Here is a 17605-nt window from a genome sequence, read left to right as displayed (position 1 = left end):
TTCTACCTCATGGTTTTAGTTCAAACTGAGATCTTTTTCTATGTGCGAATGGCACGCTTATGCTATGTGATTACAAGTCACCGCATGTCGCGGTGAGTCGCAAACAAGGCTGTGACAATCTCCTACTTTACAACAGAATTAAGTACTTTAAGAGCGCAACCTTTGAAATCAGATTTTTCCTTATGTTTTCCATTTATGTTGCCAAGTGTTATGAGGATTTTGTGTGTCCATTAGAATGACTGATTGTTATTGCCCCTGCTGCCCTGCTCTCAAGTTAGTATGATTTGCTTTGCTCATCACTTAAATTATGTCATGACTCATTGCAATTTGTCTGGCCTTTTCAGTTTCACCAACAAAAAGCACAAGCTGGGATCTGAACTAGGCACCTACATTTTAGAGCTCATATTCTCTTCTGTCAGACATATTGTTGAAATGTCTGAAATATTTGATAACATTGTTGCAAATATTTAACACTGTGCTTTTAATGCTTGAAGAATCTCACACACAGCAGACGTCTATGATTTTCACCACAACATTTCAAAGAAATAAGTTCAGCACTGCTGTTTACATATCAAGAAGTTTAATACAATCAATAAATCAAGAAGCAATACATTTAAAAATCTTTTTTTTTTTTAAAGAAAAAGATTATCTAAAGAGGAAGAACTCCACACTTTAAAAATATCTATCAATAATGTAAAAGTTATTTCCATTATTTGAAATCAAACAAAATAATTAATTACCAACAATTAATTGACTACTTGAGCATTTGTGTTTATTGATTCATATTTTGTTAGGTACAATAAATAATTGTTTAAGGTATCAAGTTGATCCGAGAATTAGCGTTAACAATTATTTAAGGGGACTAAACCCCAACAAATTTAACCATATCTGTGAACACTGAAGTATTATTTTCCCTTGTTGGTATCAAACAAAATAATTAATTACCAGCAATTAATTGAATAATTGGTTACTTTTTTGTTATTGATTCATGTCTTGTCTAAGCCAATGATTAATTGTGTGAAGTTTCAACTTGATCTGAGAATGGGTGTACAAACTTTTTACCATCGAATGTCCTCAACTGGATCCAAAACTACTAAGTCCAATAATTAAGTGAACGCTATGTTTCCCAATCAAAATAAACCCATCTACAATATAGGTAACAAGAAATTGTCTTTGAATGTAAGCATTAACTCTTTCTCTCCGTAATTATTTTCCTCGCTCTGATAGTTTTATTCGTTTTGCTCATTTGTATTTCACTATCCTGATTAATCTTCAATAACTTTTTTTTGTTATCAGAAAATGTTATATTTGTTATTGAATTATAGGAGAATGCCTGCTCTTTTTACACAACACAAATTAGAGTTTATAAATCCAAAAATCAATTTAGTTTATTGGGGGTCAAATTAACATTGGCATCATCTATAAGGAGAGAAAGAGTTAAGGAAGAGTGCAGTAATTCACATCATATCTAACACAAGACAAAGTCATTGGTTAATATGCATGATTAAATGCATGACGCGTAGGACGTAATCATCTTCTTTTTTGAAGTAACGTCTGTATTATATAAGATAAGATAAGTTACACCGGACTTAACTCTTTCTCTCCTAATTTACGATTCCATCACTGATTTGACCTCATTAAATTAAATTAATGTTAGATTTTATAAACTTGACTTTGTGTTATATAAAAAGAGCATGTATTCCCCCTTTAATTCTAGACCAAATAAAACATTTTCTGATAACAAACGAAAAAGTTATTGAACCTTCATCATAGCATGGTTGGGAAATAGTAATGAGCAAAATGAAGAATTCCCTCAAAACATGGAAAAATAATTATGGAGAGAAAGAGTTAAGTACCTTGGTGAGGTATGCTGAGATCTCCTGGACAACCTCCACTGTACACTTGTCTGCACCATGAGCTGGGATCTTGGCCAACTCTTCCAGTGTATTCTGTTGGACTTTCAACTTGGTGGGAGAACTAGGAAATCACACGGGGAGAAAATAAACAAGTAGCTTTGTTTTAACATCTTAAAATCTCAAACGCATCACATTTATCTGATTCAAACAAAGAGTGAAGGCATAGAAGACAACTGCATGAGCTATTAAACCAGAAACAAACTCGTACACAAATATATTTTTTTTTAATTTGAAATATCAAATTGTTCAAAATTAATTTTATAAGCCTATTAATTATCTTATAATTTATTAAAAACTAGTATTGAGTGTAGTGAGAACTAAATTAATACCAGCTCAAGCAATCTATGAACACCCGCCAAACAAAGAAAGAAAATGCAATGACAAAATTAATATTAATTTGAATTATATAAAATTTGAATAAATTTATATATATATATATTAATCACATTTTTAAGTCTTTTGTTTTTTCTGTCTCCCTTGGTCCTCAGCACTAAAATAAAACTTTTCCTATTTATCTACCAATACTCTAAGCTAAAATAAAGTTTACAATAATGCATTTAGTTATTCTAGACAAATGTATCTTCAATTATAATAAAGTTTACATAGAATGCATTCATCTATTCAAACCTTTGTATTCTTCCACTATAATAAAGTTGACAAATGTATCCACCCTACATTCTAACACTTTATTCTAACACTAAAATAAAGTTTACAATTAGTGAATTTATCTATTCCAAATATTTCTGCCGGAAGTCCAACAGAGCCAGGTGCTTTGTGTTTATGAATTGCTGATTTATGAAACTTCCTCAAATGTCGGTGAGTCGTTGAGCTCCTCTCTCATAATTTTTTGAGGAACATTTGTCAGCGATTCCTCCGACACATGCCTTTTGTCACCAAATAGCAGGCTGTAGTGTTCTGTCCAGCAATTTAGTATATTATTATTATTTATTTACTATAACCTATGTATTCTTCCACTATTATTAAGTTCACACATAGTGTATTTATCTACTCTAGCGTCTTTATTCTTTCTATGTAATGTACATGTACTCACATGCCAGACAATGATTTCAAACTGTTCCTTCCAGTGGTCACCATGACAGCAACCAGCTCCCAGGCCTTCTCAGTGTCAGTCCGACTTTTGGCAGAGTTGACCAGGCTCTGACCAAGGATGGCCCAGCAGTGGGAGAAAATATCCTCCCATTTATTGTCTGCCGAGACACAAAGTCTGCCAAAATACCTGGACAAAGTCAATTCACAAGGTTCGTTAACAACAATATACGTTTTATGTCTCAAGATAATAGATACAAAGCTTGAAGATTGTGGTCAACACAGAAGCATTGTTAACTATCCTTAAATATAACAGTAGAAGAAAAAGGAAGGAGAGTCTTAATAAAAAATGTGTAATATGTTGAAAGTTGAAAATATGTTGAAAGTTGACATATGTTGAAAGTTGAAATATGTTAAATATTGAAAATTGAAAAAAAGTTGAAAGTTGAAAATATGTATAGAAAATTAAGTCAAAATGTTCTTATTCTCATTTTCTTAGAATGATTATCACATATTCTACTGAGCTGTTTATTTGCCTTTTAGATTTTTTTTTGCAAGGTCAATAGATGGGTGGAAACTGGAATGAAACCACCAAGTCAGCCAGGACCTCACAATACAATGCTTTTGTATTTATTTGAACTGAAAAGCATTCAATCATATTGAAAACATTATAATCTCTTCAAGCTTTTGAAACTCCACGAAGTAGAAAATAATTTCAAACAAAGGAACAAAGAGAATAAAACCCAAAGACAAGATGCTCAAATAAAGAATTTGTTCTTAAGTCATGACCTTCACTTATAGCATAGAATCTACAAACTGGTATTAGATACAACTACATACACCAATCACGAGTTAAATTTTCACCCCAGATCAGGGTTACGATGCATGGTTTGGGAAAAATTGTTAAAAAAAAAAAAGATTTTAAAAAATTTAATTAAAAAACAAACAAACTTGATTTATATTAAACTTTACTTGGACTTAATGCTGCCCCCTTGTTGGCTTCTCTTCTCAATGTCAGAGGAGGAGGATGACTTGTTAAATGTGCCAGTGAACTTCAGGCCTTCGTTCAAGGTACCGCTGAAGTTTCCTTCCAGTTTGTCCCCAGTAGATAATGTGAGGACACCCTGCGTGGGGAGACGTGAGGGAGTGACATACACAGGAATTAACAGTGTGAGTGAAACAATCTTTCAATCAATCTTAAAGAAACAATCATTCAATTATTCTTAGTGAAACAGTCCTTCAATCAATCTTCTAAGACTAAAAGTAACTTTGAAGAAATCCTTTTCAATAAAATTATTCAAACTAAAAAAAAAGGAGTAAATATTAGACCTTTACCTTTCCTGATAAGTACGTAGTTCCAACAAAGTCTCCCTCATATAGAGTGTTATCATCAGATATCATCACACCAAAACCCTGGGCATTAAAAATATGTTCAATATTTTACGTAATTTGAAACAAACAATTTAATTTTTAAAATTTGTTAGATATATTTGATTTTGGAAATCTACATAAAAAAAAAATTATATGGACTCTTTTTTTTTTTCCCCTGACTTTATTTTTTAGTAGAACATTAGCTGGCTTGATATTAACTACATAAAAGTAGAAACATGATGTTACAAGAAATGAAGTGTATCATTGGCATATAACAGTTCCTGAATGAAAACTACTGTTGGAGTACAAAAAATAAATAAATTTAGGAATGAATCATTGGCTGCCTTCAGTCACGAGATGACTATGGCTTATCTCTTAAAGCTTTTCTTCGGAGAAGCATTTCCACCTGTCCTCTGCATCAGAGAAGCCAGTCTTTTTCTGTTTGGCGTCTCTTTTCTTTGATGGCTGAGATCATTGCTACCTTGTCTTGCTACCACTTGGCTCTCTTTTCTTTGATGGCTGAGATCATTGCTACCTTGTCTTGCTACCACTTGGCTCTCTTTTCTTTGATGGCTGAGATCTTTGCTACCTTGTCTTGCTACCACTTCTCTCCACATAGTGCTGTCTACTTGGCTCTCTTTTCTTTGATGGCTGAGATCATTGCTACCTTGTCTTGCTACCACATAGTGCTGTCTACTTGGCTCTCTTTTCTTTGATGGCTGAGATCATTGCTACCTTGTCTTGCTACCACATAGTGCTGTCTACTTGGCTCTCTTTTTTTTGATGGCTGAGATCATTGCTACCTTGTCTTGCTACCACATAGTGTTGTCTACTTGGCTCTCTTTTCTTTGATGGCTGAGATCATTGCTACCTTGTCTTGCTACCACATAGTGTTGTCTACTTGGCTCTCTTTTCTTTGATGGCTGAGATCATTGCTACCTTGTCTTGCTACCACATAGTGCTGTCTACTTGGCTCTCTTTTCTTTAATGGCTGAGATCATTGCTACCTTGTCTTGCTACCACATAGTGTTGTCTACAGCTATGTCCTTTTTTGATAACATCTGTGGAGGCGAGGTGACCAGTTTTCCTAGACTACTTGAGGCAATTGCTAGTTGCATTTCTGAGGGCAATTTTACTTGAGGGTGGTGAATGTACTGGGGGAGTCCTGATCAAGTTGGTCTCTCAGCATTGCTTATTCTGTCTTGCCAAGTAATTTTTCAAGATTTATCAGAAACAGCAAAATGGCAAGCAAGTAGTATATGTCTGTGTTGCTTTTGTGCTTATATATTAAGTTTTAAATCAATGTGATCAAATCAGAATTTCTTCATGAATCATTAATGTGAATATAAGCAATAAATATATATTATCTTCTTATTTTATTATATAAAGACAACAAAAAAAAAGATGATTAAGTCCTGCGCGTCATGCATTTAGTCATGCATGTTAATAAATAACTTAAACTATACCTAGTCAATGGATTTCCTGGCTGACTCATGCAACCCATTTCATGTTCTAATAGTACTAGGGAAGAAGGAGTATTAGTACAAATTTGTCCTAGCATATGGAACTAGAAATGTGATCTTAATCTTTATATATCAATAAAGCTATCCCACTTGTTGAAACTTACATTTATATTATACCAATTTCACATTAATTCCAAATGTATTTAGTTACATGAAGTTTGGGAGCCACTAAAAAAAAAAAAAAAAGGGGGCTTACAGTAAGTTTGTTCTGTACAAATGTGCCTTCAAAGTACATTCCATCCAGTGTGACCAATACACCGCTGCCATGACGAAAATTTTCAACCCACATGCCCATGTATTTCTCTCCTGTAAAGTAGATTAGTAGAAATGAAAAAAAAATAAACATGATCAAGAAAAAATGAATAGTTTAAAATAGTCATGATATTAACATTGCTAGCTATTTATCTTAGTAGTCCATACTTATGATGAATGTGATTCACTGTATCAGTTAGAATTCTTCTGTTTACATGTGCTTGTAATTCCACATGAGAAGGTCTTTTTGTTTTCACAAGATGTTCAAGATGTATGTTAAACCAAAAACTTAATAGCAATTTTTTTCAACTCTATGTTTCCTAATATACCTACAATACACAATAGCAACAACACAAAAACTTCAAGAGAAGAAACTAACCAATGCACCATTCATTATTGTATCTTATTTAGTTAAGGGTTTCTTGACATATACAAACATCCAGTTTCCTGCTTGAAGAGCTAGAGATCTAATTAGAGATTGTCCTAGCATATGGAAAAACAACAAATGCTATCCAAAATAAAGCTAGACATAGTAATAAAGACCGCAACAAACAGAGAGACTTCAAGATGAGAAACTCATGAAAGAAAAAAACTATTAAAACCAAAGAAAAATCTACACTTACTGAACATCTCTCTTAACTAATGCAAAACAAATTGCACATCCCATTGACCTAAGGATGGTTACTACTACTGCTAATAATAGCACAAGAAGCATAGAGTCAAAATGAGGAGAGTTGAATTTTTAAGTGGAAAATTCAAGGTCCAATGGTATTCTGTGCCTGCACATTGACCAATCCCTGGACCAATGTAAGCTATGATTTACTTTGCATTCAATTTTAATAACTCTATTATTAAATATGTAAGTTGTTGTTTTAATAAAGATTATCACTTTCATGAATAAAACAGTGCATAAAAAGGTTGCATCCCCACTTTAAAGTCATTGTTTGCAGTGGAAATTTCTAGCAATGTTATGTCACTTAGATGTTGGGACTTGTAGTGACCTTTTCACTAAGAGGAATAGCTCAACCAATAGGCATCAGGAAACACAGGCAGAGCCACGTACAAAGAAATGAACATGCCTAACAAACTGGACAGTATTAACTTCCTCCCCCGCAAAGAACAATCTACAATCTTCCAACTAAGGACAGGACACACCCCTCTGTTAAATTACCATCTCAATAAAATAAATCCCACACAACTCCCCCCTTTGTAGACACTGCACCCACCCTTATGAAACCGTAAACCATATCCTTTTTGAATGCCCCTTCCTAATTCACTTTAGGCAGACCCTACTACCACTCTAGCCCAACATAACCAACACCCTGTACAGCAGTGCTGAACAGCTGAAGAAAACAGCACACTATTTCTCCTTGGCACAGTCTGCAAAAGAGCTGACAGCTCAGCAGCAAAAAGCTGGCTAGAAGAAGAAGAAGAAGAAATGACTATTCTAAAAGTAACATTAATAGAAGTTACAAAATGAGCATTAAAAAAAAAGATGGATTAGATAAACCTGATGAGACCCTTGCAATCACAAAGAATGAAGTAAATAGGTCAAAAGGATACTTGCAACACCTCCACCAAAGTTTTATCACACAAAAGGATACTTGGAACACTACTACCAAAGTTTTATCACACAAAAGGACAGATCAAGATGAATGAAATCAAATATAGCAAAGAAGAAACCTTCTTAAAATTCCAACCAATAGAAATTTAGTAAAACTTTGCCAAAAGTCTGCTATTCAAACAATGTTACCAACTTTTCTTTAATAGTGAAATTGAGTCTTTTGGGTTACCTTTCAGTATGTCATCGTGTACCCCGTAACCGTCCTTCTGGTTGTTAAGCCACTCCCCGATGTAAACAGAAGAGCAGTTTGACTTGTGCCGCCCTCTCTGTAGCATGCCGTGACCAAACCTTTGGCCATCTTGGAAATAACCTTCATAATAGTCTCCATTGGCATAACTGTAGAACACAAAAGAAATTCTATCGTCAATGACTTTCATTCTATTTGTGAAAAATTCTATACAAAGTCCATACAAATGAAAAGCTATAATTTTGGCTTATTTGACATAAATTTTATGTAATTCGACACTGGCAAAGAAGGTTCTCTCTAGTATTCCGGTTGATCTTTACAAAAAAAATTTTATCCAAGGAAGGCAAAAATCATTGCTTTTAGTGAACAAACAAAACCCTAAGAGAAATTGGATATTAGACATACTATCATATAGATCTCAGTCATAGAAACATTTAAATAATCCTTATAAAAAAAACAAAGCATATTTCAGGGAAGAACACTGCACTTACAACTATATCACTGAATAATTTAGAAATTATAAGCGTTATTCAATATACACCAAAATAAATAATTACCAGTAATTATTTGACTAATTAGTTAATTTTTTAATTAATTCATGTTTTGTTAAGTAAAATAAATACTTGATTGAAGTTTCAATTTGATCTGAAAATGGGGATAGGAGAAATAATGTTTATAATATTATCTATGGGGACCAAACCCTACATATTTAGCCATGTATGTGAATACTGAAGGATTAATTTCCCTTGTTGGAATCTTTTGAAATAATAATCTTCTGTTCACAGTATACACCAAAAAGATATTTATAGTTCTTTGGCCATAAATGAAAATCTCTTTTATTAATAGCGTGTTTTTAAAAAAAAATTCTTTCAAACTTTAAATTACCTTTCCATTTTAATGCCCTACAGGTAAATATTTTTTTTTTGGCTAAAGTAATTTTTTTTTTAACATCAACAATATAGATGGAACAAATTGAATTGGACTGGGCTGTTTAAACAAATACTATTTTTATTGACAATGTCACTGACCTGATAATGCCCTTGCCATTGAGTTTCCCATCTTTCCAGTGCCCTTTTTGAATTTCTTTACCAGAGCTTTTGACCAGAGTGAAGACACCAGGACTGGCAGCAGACAAGAAAAAAACAAACAAACAACCAAATTACATTTTATTCTTATACTATTACACTAGAGTACACTCAGGAGGTGCTGGGGCTGAGCGGAAAAGGACTTGGCTTCTGAACTGGAGGTCCCGGGTTCAAATCCCGGTGAAGACTGGGATTTTCCATTTCGGGATCTTTGGGCGCCTCTGATACCATCCAGCTCTAATGGGTACCTGACATTAGTTGGAGAAAAGTAAAGGCGGTCGGTCGTTGTTCTGGCCACATGATACCCTGTGGGCCACAGAAACAAATGACCTTAATATTATCTGCTCCATAGATCGCAAGGCCTGAAAGGGGAACTTAATTTGTTTTTAAAGTACACTCTCATTGTGACATTATCTGGACTTTAGCAGAACTTATCATTATCATGTTGCATTAAAAAAAAGTTCCCAAGTTTTGTTATAAATATTTTTAGCTATTGCCCTACTTGACTTTGCAAAACGTATTTCACTGGCATGTGTAACTCTTTCTCTCCATATTTTTCTCCACGTTCCGATGGAATTATTCATTTTGCTCATTTGTATGACTACCCTGTTGTGATTAAACTTTATAAACTTTTTTTTATGTAATCAGGAAATGTTATATTAGGTATATAATTATAGAAGAATGCACTGTTTATATGACACAAATTAAAGTTAATAAAACCAAAATTTAATTTTAATGGGATCAAATTAAAGCTGGTATCGTCAGTTAGGAGAGAAAGAGTTAATCATTTTGCACCTGAATGATTTTATCAGTTTCTTATATCAAGGGAGTCAACTCACCCATGCAGTAAACCTTTCTTAAATTCACCTTCAAAAATTGAACCATCTGACCACTTCATCACTCCACTGAAAAGAAAAGGTCACTCGGCATGATAAATATGATATCGAAACAAACTAGTCAATATTATTAAGTTGATATACAAGTCATTAGTATCGGCAAGTTGATATCAAAAGTCAGTTAATATTATCAAGCTGGTCTAAAAACAAGTTATTTGATATTATAAGATTAATATCAATACAAGCTAGTTAATATTATTAACTTATATCAATAAACAAATTACCTGCCATGCACTTTCCCAGATATCCAGCTTCCCTCATAACTTGCATCTTTGTAAATACCTGGTTTGGTAAATTTGTGGCTGGCACTGCGGATCAACGGCGGGGTGAAACGCTCCCCACTGCTGTTTCTCTTGGACATGGGCTTGTGCAAGGTCAAGGCTTTACTAATGGCTGAGTTGAAGGCAATCAGCCACTCTGCCTGCATTGATACATTCTAATAAAGTATTCATTTTAAGATGGACCTATCTTTAAGTTGTTTTTTTTACACTGAAATTCTCAGAATGAGGGTTGAACAAGGACTTTGAATACTATGTGTCAGTTTTTGTTGCTATAGAAATGCAAAGTCTAACTTGAAAAATAACATTGAATTGTTGAGATTAAATTTATAATCTTTACTAAAACCATGAGGTGCAGTGTCTGAGCAGTAAAGCACTTGGCTTCCGAAACCGAAGCTCCCGGTTTCAAACCCTTGTGAAGACTGGGATTTTTTATTTTGGGATCTTAGGGTGCCTTTGAGTCCACCCAGATATAATAGGTACCTGACATTAGTTGGGGAAAAGTAAAGGCCATTGTGACACCCTTGTTGACCATGGGCCACAGAAACAGATGACCTTTACATCATCTGCCCTATAGACCACAAGGTCTGAAAGGGGAACTTTACTTTTACTTTTCACTAACATCAAAACAAATAGTGGTACATATCAACTTAAAATAAACATTTTCCTGGTAGTAACATTGAATACAATCTAAATATTTAAACATTTGTCTTACTGTATTCATTGTAATCTAGTTTAGTCAATCTAAGATTCAGTATTGTTTTCAGTGATGTTAAAACTGATTTGAAAACAAATCATTAAATAAAAGTTGTCTTCGAGCGGAAGATTAAGGAGGAGTGCAGTACTTGTGGCTACGCAGTCCCAGCTGCGATCGACATATTTTACCACATCCAGCACAGACATAACCGTTGTCTGCCAGTGGTGGATTTAGGCTTTCTTTCATCTATCCTCGGCTGTACTGGTCTGTAAGGTGTTTAATAAATCAATATATAAATACTGAATATTGACTTAGGTACAGTCCTGGTTAAAATTCTTACATGAAGATTTGAATCTATCAGCATAATCATTCTGCTACCTTCTTCCAGTGAATGCATCTGATAACAAACCTAATGTCTTCTCCTAGGCCACATTTGATCTTGATCTCCATTAGTAGAAGTTAAAATCAAGTCAGATAAGTAAAGAAGTTCATATTGATATACTTCCAGACATTGAGGGTGTCTTACAAGGTGAAGATCAAGTTTAAACTTTTTCTCCCAATCAATTACGTACTTTTGACTTAAAGGCTTTTTTTTTTTATAATTTATAATGATTATAATTTATAATACAATAAAATCAGCTTTATTGAATCATGTAAAAATAACAACTTATGAACAGACCTTCTGAGCTGGAGTGGTCACCTGAAGTTCAAATCTCTCTTCTGGAGCTATGACAATGACAGTGTTTCTGTTGAAGAACAGAGAAACAATCATCAGTGACTAACTATACCAACATGTTCACAAAAAGTTAAACTTTATCAAACTAACCAGACGGGACAGTTGTAAACCAAATATAAAAGATAAGACCAGAATATTTTTCAATATTTTTTTTAAGCATTTAAATAGAAAATAATGACAAAACAAACAGAAAAATATTCAAAACAGACTCAAAACATTATCATTCTGTTTGTAGGTCAACCGTTCATTGAAAGAAAATCAACAATTAGGTAGTTTATTTCTAAGTTCTATATGCTTCTTGTGAGACAATTAGTTAGTTCAGTTCTAAGTTCTATATGCTTCTTGTGAGCAAGAAGATATTTGAATGTAGTATCTGATTAATGAGTAATTATATAACTGTCATAATAAGCCTGTGGCTGTTTCAATTTAAACAGGTATATTTTTATTTATATTCAGCTGGAGCCGGATATGGTCGGATAATAAAATATGATATCCGGCCAGAGCAGGATACCTGCATGTCTTGTAATTAACTCGTGCTACTTAACATTTTGCAAAACTTCTAAATAGCATACCTATATTCATATTATTATTACAATTTTCTCAAAATGTTTGACTAGACTTCTATTTGAAAAGCATAGTTTGATTAGAATGTTTCACTTGACTTCTAGGGGCAATTTTAAAGTTTAGTAGAAATGTGTCTTTAGACTCCTATGATCTTTGGATAGTTTGATACGTACTAAGTTGAGAAAAATAAAGGCTGTTGGTCATTGTGCTGGCCACATGACCCCCTGCATGTTAACCATTGGCCATAGAAACAGATGACCTTAGCACCATCTGCCCTATAGATCACAAACTCTGGAAGGGGATTTTTTTTTTTTGACTTCTATAAGATAAGCATAGTTTGATTAGAATGTTCTTATCAGTTTCATCACAATGTCTCACTTAATTTTTTTTAAGCTTATAAAAGTTTAATTAGAATTTTTCACTAGACTGCAATGCACAATACAAAGTTTGATTAGAATTTTCTCACTAGACTGCAATGCACATTACAAAGTTTGATTAGAATTTTCTCACTAGACTGCAATGCACAATACAAAGTTTAATTAGAATTTTCTCACTAGACTGCAATGCACATTACAAAGTTTGATTAGAATTTTCTCACTAGACTGCAATGCACAATACAAAGTTTGATTAGAATTTTCTCACTAGACTGCAATGCACAATACAAAGTTTGATTAGAATTTTCTCACTAGACTCCTATAAACTTTACAAAGTTTTTGGCAGCTCATGAAAAATATTGTACAATAAAGCAATACATTTTTAACCCTTTCTCTCCTAATTGAAGATGCCAACGTTGATTTGACTCCATTAAACTAAATTGATTTCGGATTTATAAACATTAATTTGTGTCGTGTAAAAAAGGGCATTCATTCTCCTATAATTCAATACCAAATATAAACATTTTCAGATAGCAAACACAAAAGTTATTGAAGTTTAATTATAACAGGGTAGTCAAATACAAATGAGCTAAATGAATAATACAATCGAAAAGAGGAAAATAATTACGGAAAGAAAGAGTTAAGAAACAGTTTGAGAAAAGAACTGTGAATTTAGTTTGAGGCACATTCTACTTACGGACTTTCAGCCTCTGATGTACCAGACTCAACCCAGAGCGTCTCTAAAGGAAGTAATGCATTGGTTGTACCCTAACAAAGATATTGAAAAGTGATTACAACATAGCTCGTGTGGAGTTTTTGATCTCCCAGACCCTGAATGCGATGGATTGACGATGTGGAAGCAGATCTGAAGCAGCTTGGGGTTAGGGCGTGGAGACGAAAGGCCCAGGAGAGATCTGAATGAAAGGATGTGTTAAAGCAGGCCACAGCCTTCCTTGGGCTGTAGCTCCAGTGGGATGAATGGACGGATGGATTACAACCTAGTAAACTACATAGTCAAGGGGCAAGGCCTTCAGACCTTGTGGTCTCTTGGTACAGACGATGTAAAGCTTATCTGTTTCTATGGTCAACATTTCACTAGGGTGTCCTGTGGCCAGTGCAATGACCAACCACCTTTACACCTCTCCAGCATATATCAGGTACACATTAGAAATGGGTGTGCTCAGAGGTGCCCAAAATGTCCAGATCTTACAAGTTCCAGTCTTCACCAGGATTTGAACTCCTGACCCCTAGATTCAAATACCCAGCCCACTAACACTCAGCCACCTAGTGGTTAAACATAACAAATATTGATTTAAAATTGATTTTTTGGGTATAAACATACATTGGAAAATTGGTATTCTTGATAGAAACATATATTGTAAAATGTTTTTTCCTGATATAATATATTAAAACTGATATAAACATACATTGTAAAACTGATTTCTTTTAGGTAAAAACATTTATCCTTAAGAAAATATAAACATTTCATTCCAGTCCAATGAAAAAACATAAAAATGTAATTTTAAAGGTTATGATAATGGGTCAGATAAATGATATTTTCAATAATCCTTGACCACAAGCACTAAGTTTACCTGGACATGAAGTAAGCCATCATTGAACAGTACAAACAGGCGGTTCATGAATCGACCTCCGGCAGGCCAGGTCAGTGGGTGTGTCTTACTCTCTCTGAGAACTCTTCTATTTGGTGTTTTAAAAGTATCCTAGCGATGAACGGGAAAATTTTGAAACAGAATAGTTATAAAGAGATCAAATGTTACATTTAGATTTAAGAGATGTTCAATGTCAGGGGCAGGTAAGGCGAGAGTGAATGTGTTATTTCTTTGTTGCTATTTTGGTACTAAAAGAGTTATATCCCTTTGTTTATATCCCCAGGTGTGAATGTGAACAATATATACTTGATGGTTTTTGAATGTGACTTTTCCTTGTATGAGGGAAAGAAATAAATAATCAGTTTTTTATCATAAAGTAGAAGAGAACGGATCTTTGTTTGCTAGTACGGAGTGTTTCTTATAAAAATAATAAACTTGTTATTTCATGAAGGATAAAGTTGTTCTGGATTCCCATAGAAAAATTTTTTTTGCTATCAATAAATGTTTACTATCGATCCACAGTAATAGTTTGTAAGTAATCATTAGTGAGCCAAGAAAGGAACCTGATATTAAATTTATTGATTACTTACTGATATTTTAGAGGTTTCCCAGAATACTCTAGTGGCTTCTGCTAATTTATGCTCTGCTGAGAAATTTACTTTCAATGCATCCCAGTCCAGTATGACATTCTGAATCTGATCTTTAGTCTCTTTTTTCTAGAGGAATAGATACATACCAGCTATAGCATATCACATAACTTATTGCATACCACACCATTCTGTACATACCACACAAGTCAGTGTATACCACACCAGTCAGTGCATACCACACCAATCAATGCATACCACAACTGTCAATGCATACCACACAGTCAGTGCATACCACAACAGTCAACGCATACCATAACAGTCAGTAAATACTATACCAGTCAGTGTAAACTAAATCAGTTAGTGTATACCACACATGTGAGTGCATACCACAATTGTCAGTTATGTATCACACAAGTCTATGAAGAATATTTTATACATAAGAGATGTTCCTACAAAAAAGAAGATAATTATGTCAATGAGTCAATTTAGTTGCGCATGTTAATTAGAGACTTTAAATATTCTTAGTCATTGGTTTTCCTGGCTGATTCAGGCAACCCTTTTCATGCTCTAAGGCACTAGGGAAGAAGGAGCACATGTACGAGCAAGTGGGGAATATGAAATGTGGACAGGAATGTCCATGGTTAACAACGGTATCTTGTGGTCAGTAGCACAGCAAGCAACTCTTCCCCAATTAATGTCAAGTACCCATTAGATTTGGAGGCATGGTGGCTAAGTGGTAAAGCACTTGGCTTCCAAACCGGGGTCTGGGGTTCGAATCCTGGTGAGGACTGGGACTTTTAATTTCTGGATCTTCAGCACCTCTGAGTCCACCCAGCTCTAATGGGTACCTGACATTAGTTGGGGAAAAGTAAAGGCGTTTGGTCGTTGTGCTGGCCACATGACACCCTCGTTAACAGTAGGCCATAGAAATAGATGGCCTTACATCATCTGCCCTATAAACCCATTAGCTTTGGATGAAATTCTAAATATCAGTCTTCCTCAGGATTCAAAACCTCAGCCCTTCAGTTCAAAAGTACATAAACTGTATACCTAACGTACTGAATGTTGTCCTTAGATAAGTATACTAAATTCAACTATCTACCTCAATCAAGGAAGAGATCTTGTTCAAAAAGCGACTGTACTCAGCCAGGCGAAAGAACGGATACCTCATAGCTCTCATGAACAAAGTGCTGGCGCCAACATTTTTATCCTGCTCCTCAGACAGATCTTTGATTGCCTCTTGAGTCTTTTCAAAGAATTCACTGCAACATAAAGATTGTAACAGATTTAGTTGTTTTGTTTGTTTGTTTTACATGTTTCGGATGTTCCTTCAGAGTTGAAGATAATTACTTCCTAGTCCAAACCTCTCGCAGGACGACGGGGGATGGGAGCGGGCAGGGTTTGAACCCGGGACCATCGATAAATCTGAACGACAGTCCAGCGCGCAAACCGCACGACCAGGCAGCCATAAAGTGGTAGGTAAGAAATGAAACAAAGAAAGAAAGATTATACACATGGAAAAGGATTAGACCAATTATCCAGATTTAGCTTGTTTCTTGACTAAAAGTGAAGCTAAAAGGTATGTAAAATGTTTTGATAAGTCAGAGAATGCTTGAAATCAAAGGGCAGTGCACAGTAATGTAAAATTATTGTTATTATAATAATAAATTATAATTGAACATATTATAATTGTAATAATATAATAATAAGGCTTGTCTTCAAGACCGAAAATGAGTGAGGAATGCAGTATTTCCCATGGCTGCGCAGCCCCAGCTGTGACCTACATATTTTGCCACATCCAGGGCAAGCATAATAATTATTATAATTATAATAATATAATATATATCAAATTGAAAAAAAAATAGTTTGTATAATAACTTATTAAATTAAAAATAAAGTTCATAAAATATAATTTTAGAACTATTATTATTATTATTATTAACTATTATTAAACTATTATTTATTGTGACCCAATAGGAACAAATAGATTTTATTTTGGTTAGAAAATAAAATGACCTTTAGAAATTATAAATGGAGATCCCATTATGTAACGTTTATTACATAATCAGATGCACTGAAAGGGACATCATGCTTCTGAAAAGCCAGCATGAGCTGGAAACATATAATAAATGAGAATTACCTCCCTGCTCTGGTGCAATAGTCAAAACCACCAACAGCTAAAAAGTCAGAAAATTTACAAGAGTACTGCCTGAAGGCCTCTACAAACTGACCATGCCCAGCAGACATCAGGCTCTGATCAAACGGTTTACAAGTCTGTATACAAAGCGTCAGGTCTGTGATGCCCTCTCCAATCTAACCAAAACAATAGAACAGATCAACAATTTAGAATTAGCAAGAATTAAACTAAATACCATTCATGATCACTAGTACAACAGTACACTCAAATGTTAAACCAAAAATAAATCAAAAATTTATAGTCATAATTAGCATAAAATATATGTATTTATATTGTCCTAAAAAAAAGTAACAAATGAACTTCAATGAAAATGGTCGACAATAACACTAGTTTAATTAGAAACTGGAAAAGATAAAACAGATAACTGTCAAACTATTACTCCTATTCCAAATCTTGCTTACACTCTAGGTCCAATGCAAAACTTATATAATGAAAACATGATTTCCTAAGTCTCTTAATGTCTCCTTCAATGGGGGCTGTGCGAGGCTGAGTCATAACAATATGTACCAATTAACAAGTCAGGCTGTGTACCTTCTTAGTAAGAGATCCAAATGAAGACACCATATTCTGTAAAGAAGACTTGTAAGGGTAAACATCCATGGCTGTGTAGAAAGCTGTCAAGTTCCCAGAGTGAATAGAAAAACAACTATTTTGCAAT

General features: G+C 34.2%; 1 protein-coding gene across 1 annotated transcript in view; it reads right to left on the bottom strand.

Annotated features, from left to right (window-relative positions):
- LOC106066454 (alsin-like) overlaps positions 1-17605 on the bottom strand; it is a 48986-nt gene that overhangs the window by 13492 nt on the left and 17889 nt on the right. The window contains exons 13-28 of the mRNA XM_056013842.1: positions 17479-17561; positions 16891-17063; positions 15853-16012; positions 14751-14876; positions 14143-14271; positions 13248-13318; positions 11556-11622; positions 10126-10322; positions 9845-9910; positions 8949-9041; positions 7903-8069; positions 6054-6163; positions 4299-4376; positions 3936-4087; positions 2968-3153; positions 1857-1977 (exon numbers count right to left, since the gene is read on the bottom strand). Of these exons, the coding sequence (XP_055869817.1) occupies positions 1857-1977; positions 2968-3153; positions 3936-4087; positions 4299-4376; positions 6054-6163; positions 7903-8069; positions 8949-9041; positions 9845-9910; positions 10126-10322; positions 11556-11622; positions 13248-13318; positions 14143-14271; positions 14751-14876; positions 15853-16012; positions 16891-17063; positions 17479-17561 (1979 nt within the window). The remainder of the gene's footprint in view (positions 1-1856; positions 1978-2967; positions 3154-3935; positions 4088-4298; positions 4377-6053; positions 6164-7902; positions 8070-8948; positions 9042-9844; positions 9911-10125; positions 10323-11555; positions 11623-13247; positions 13319-14142; positions 14272-14750; positions 14877-15852; positions 16013-16890; positions 17064-17478; positions 17562-17605) is intronic.

Source organism: Biomphalaria glabrata, chromosome 16 (genome assembly GCF_947242115.1).
Source record: "Biomphalaria glabrata chromosome 16, xgBioGlab47.1, whole genome shotgun sequence".
NCBI lineage: Eukaryota > Metazoa > Mollusca > Gastropoda > Planorbidae > Biomphalaria > Biomphalaria glabrata.
Note: the sequence above shows the minus strand (reverse complement) of the source record. Positions and strands in the feature narration are given on the sequence as shown.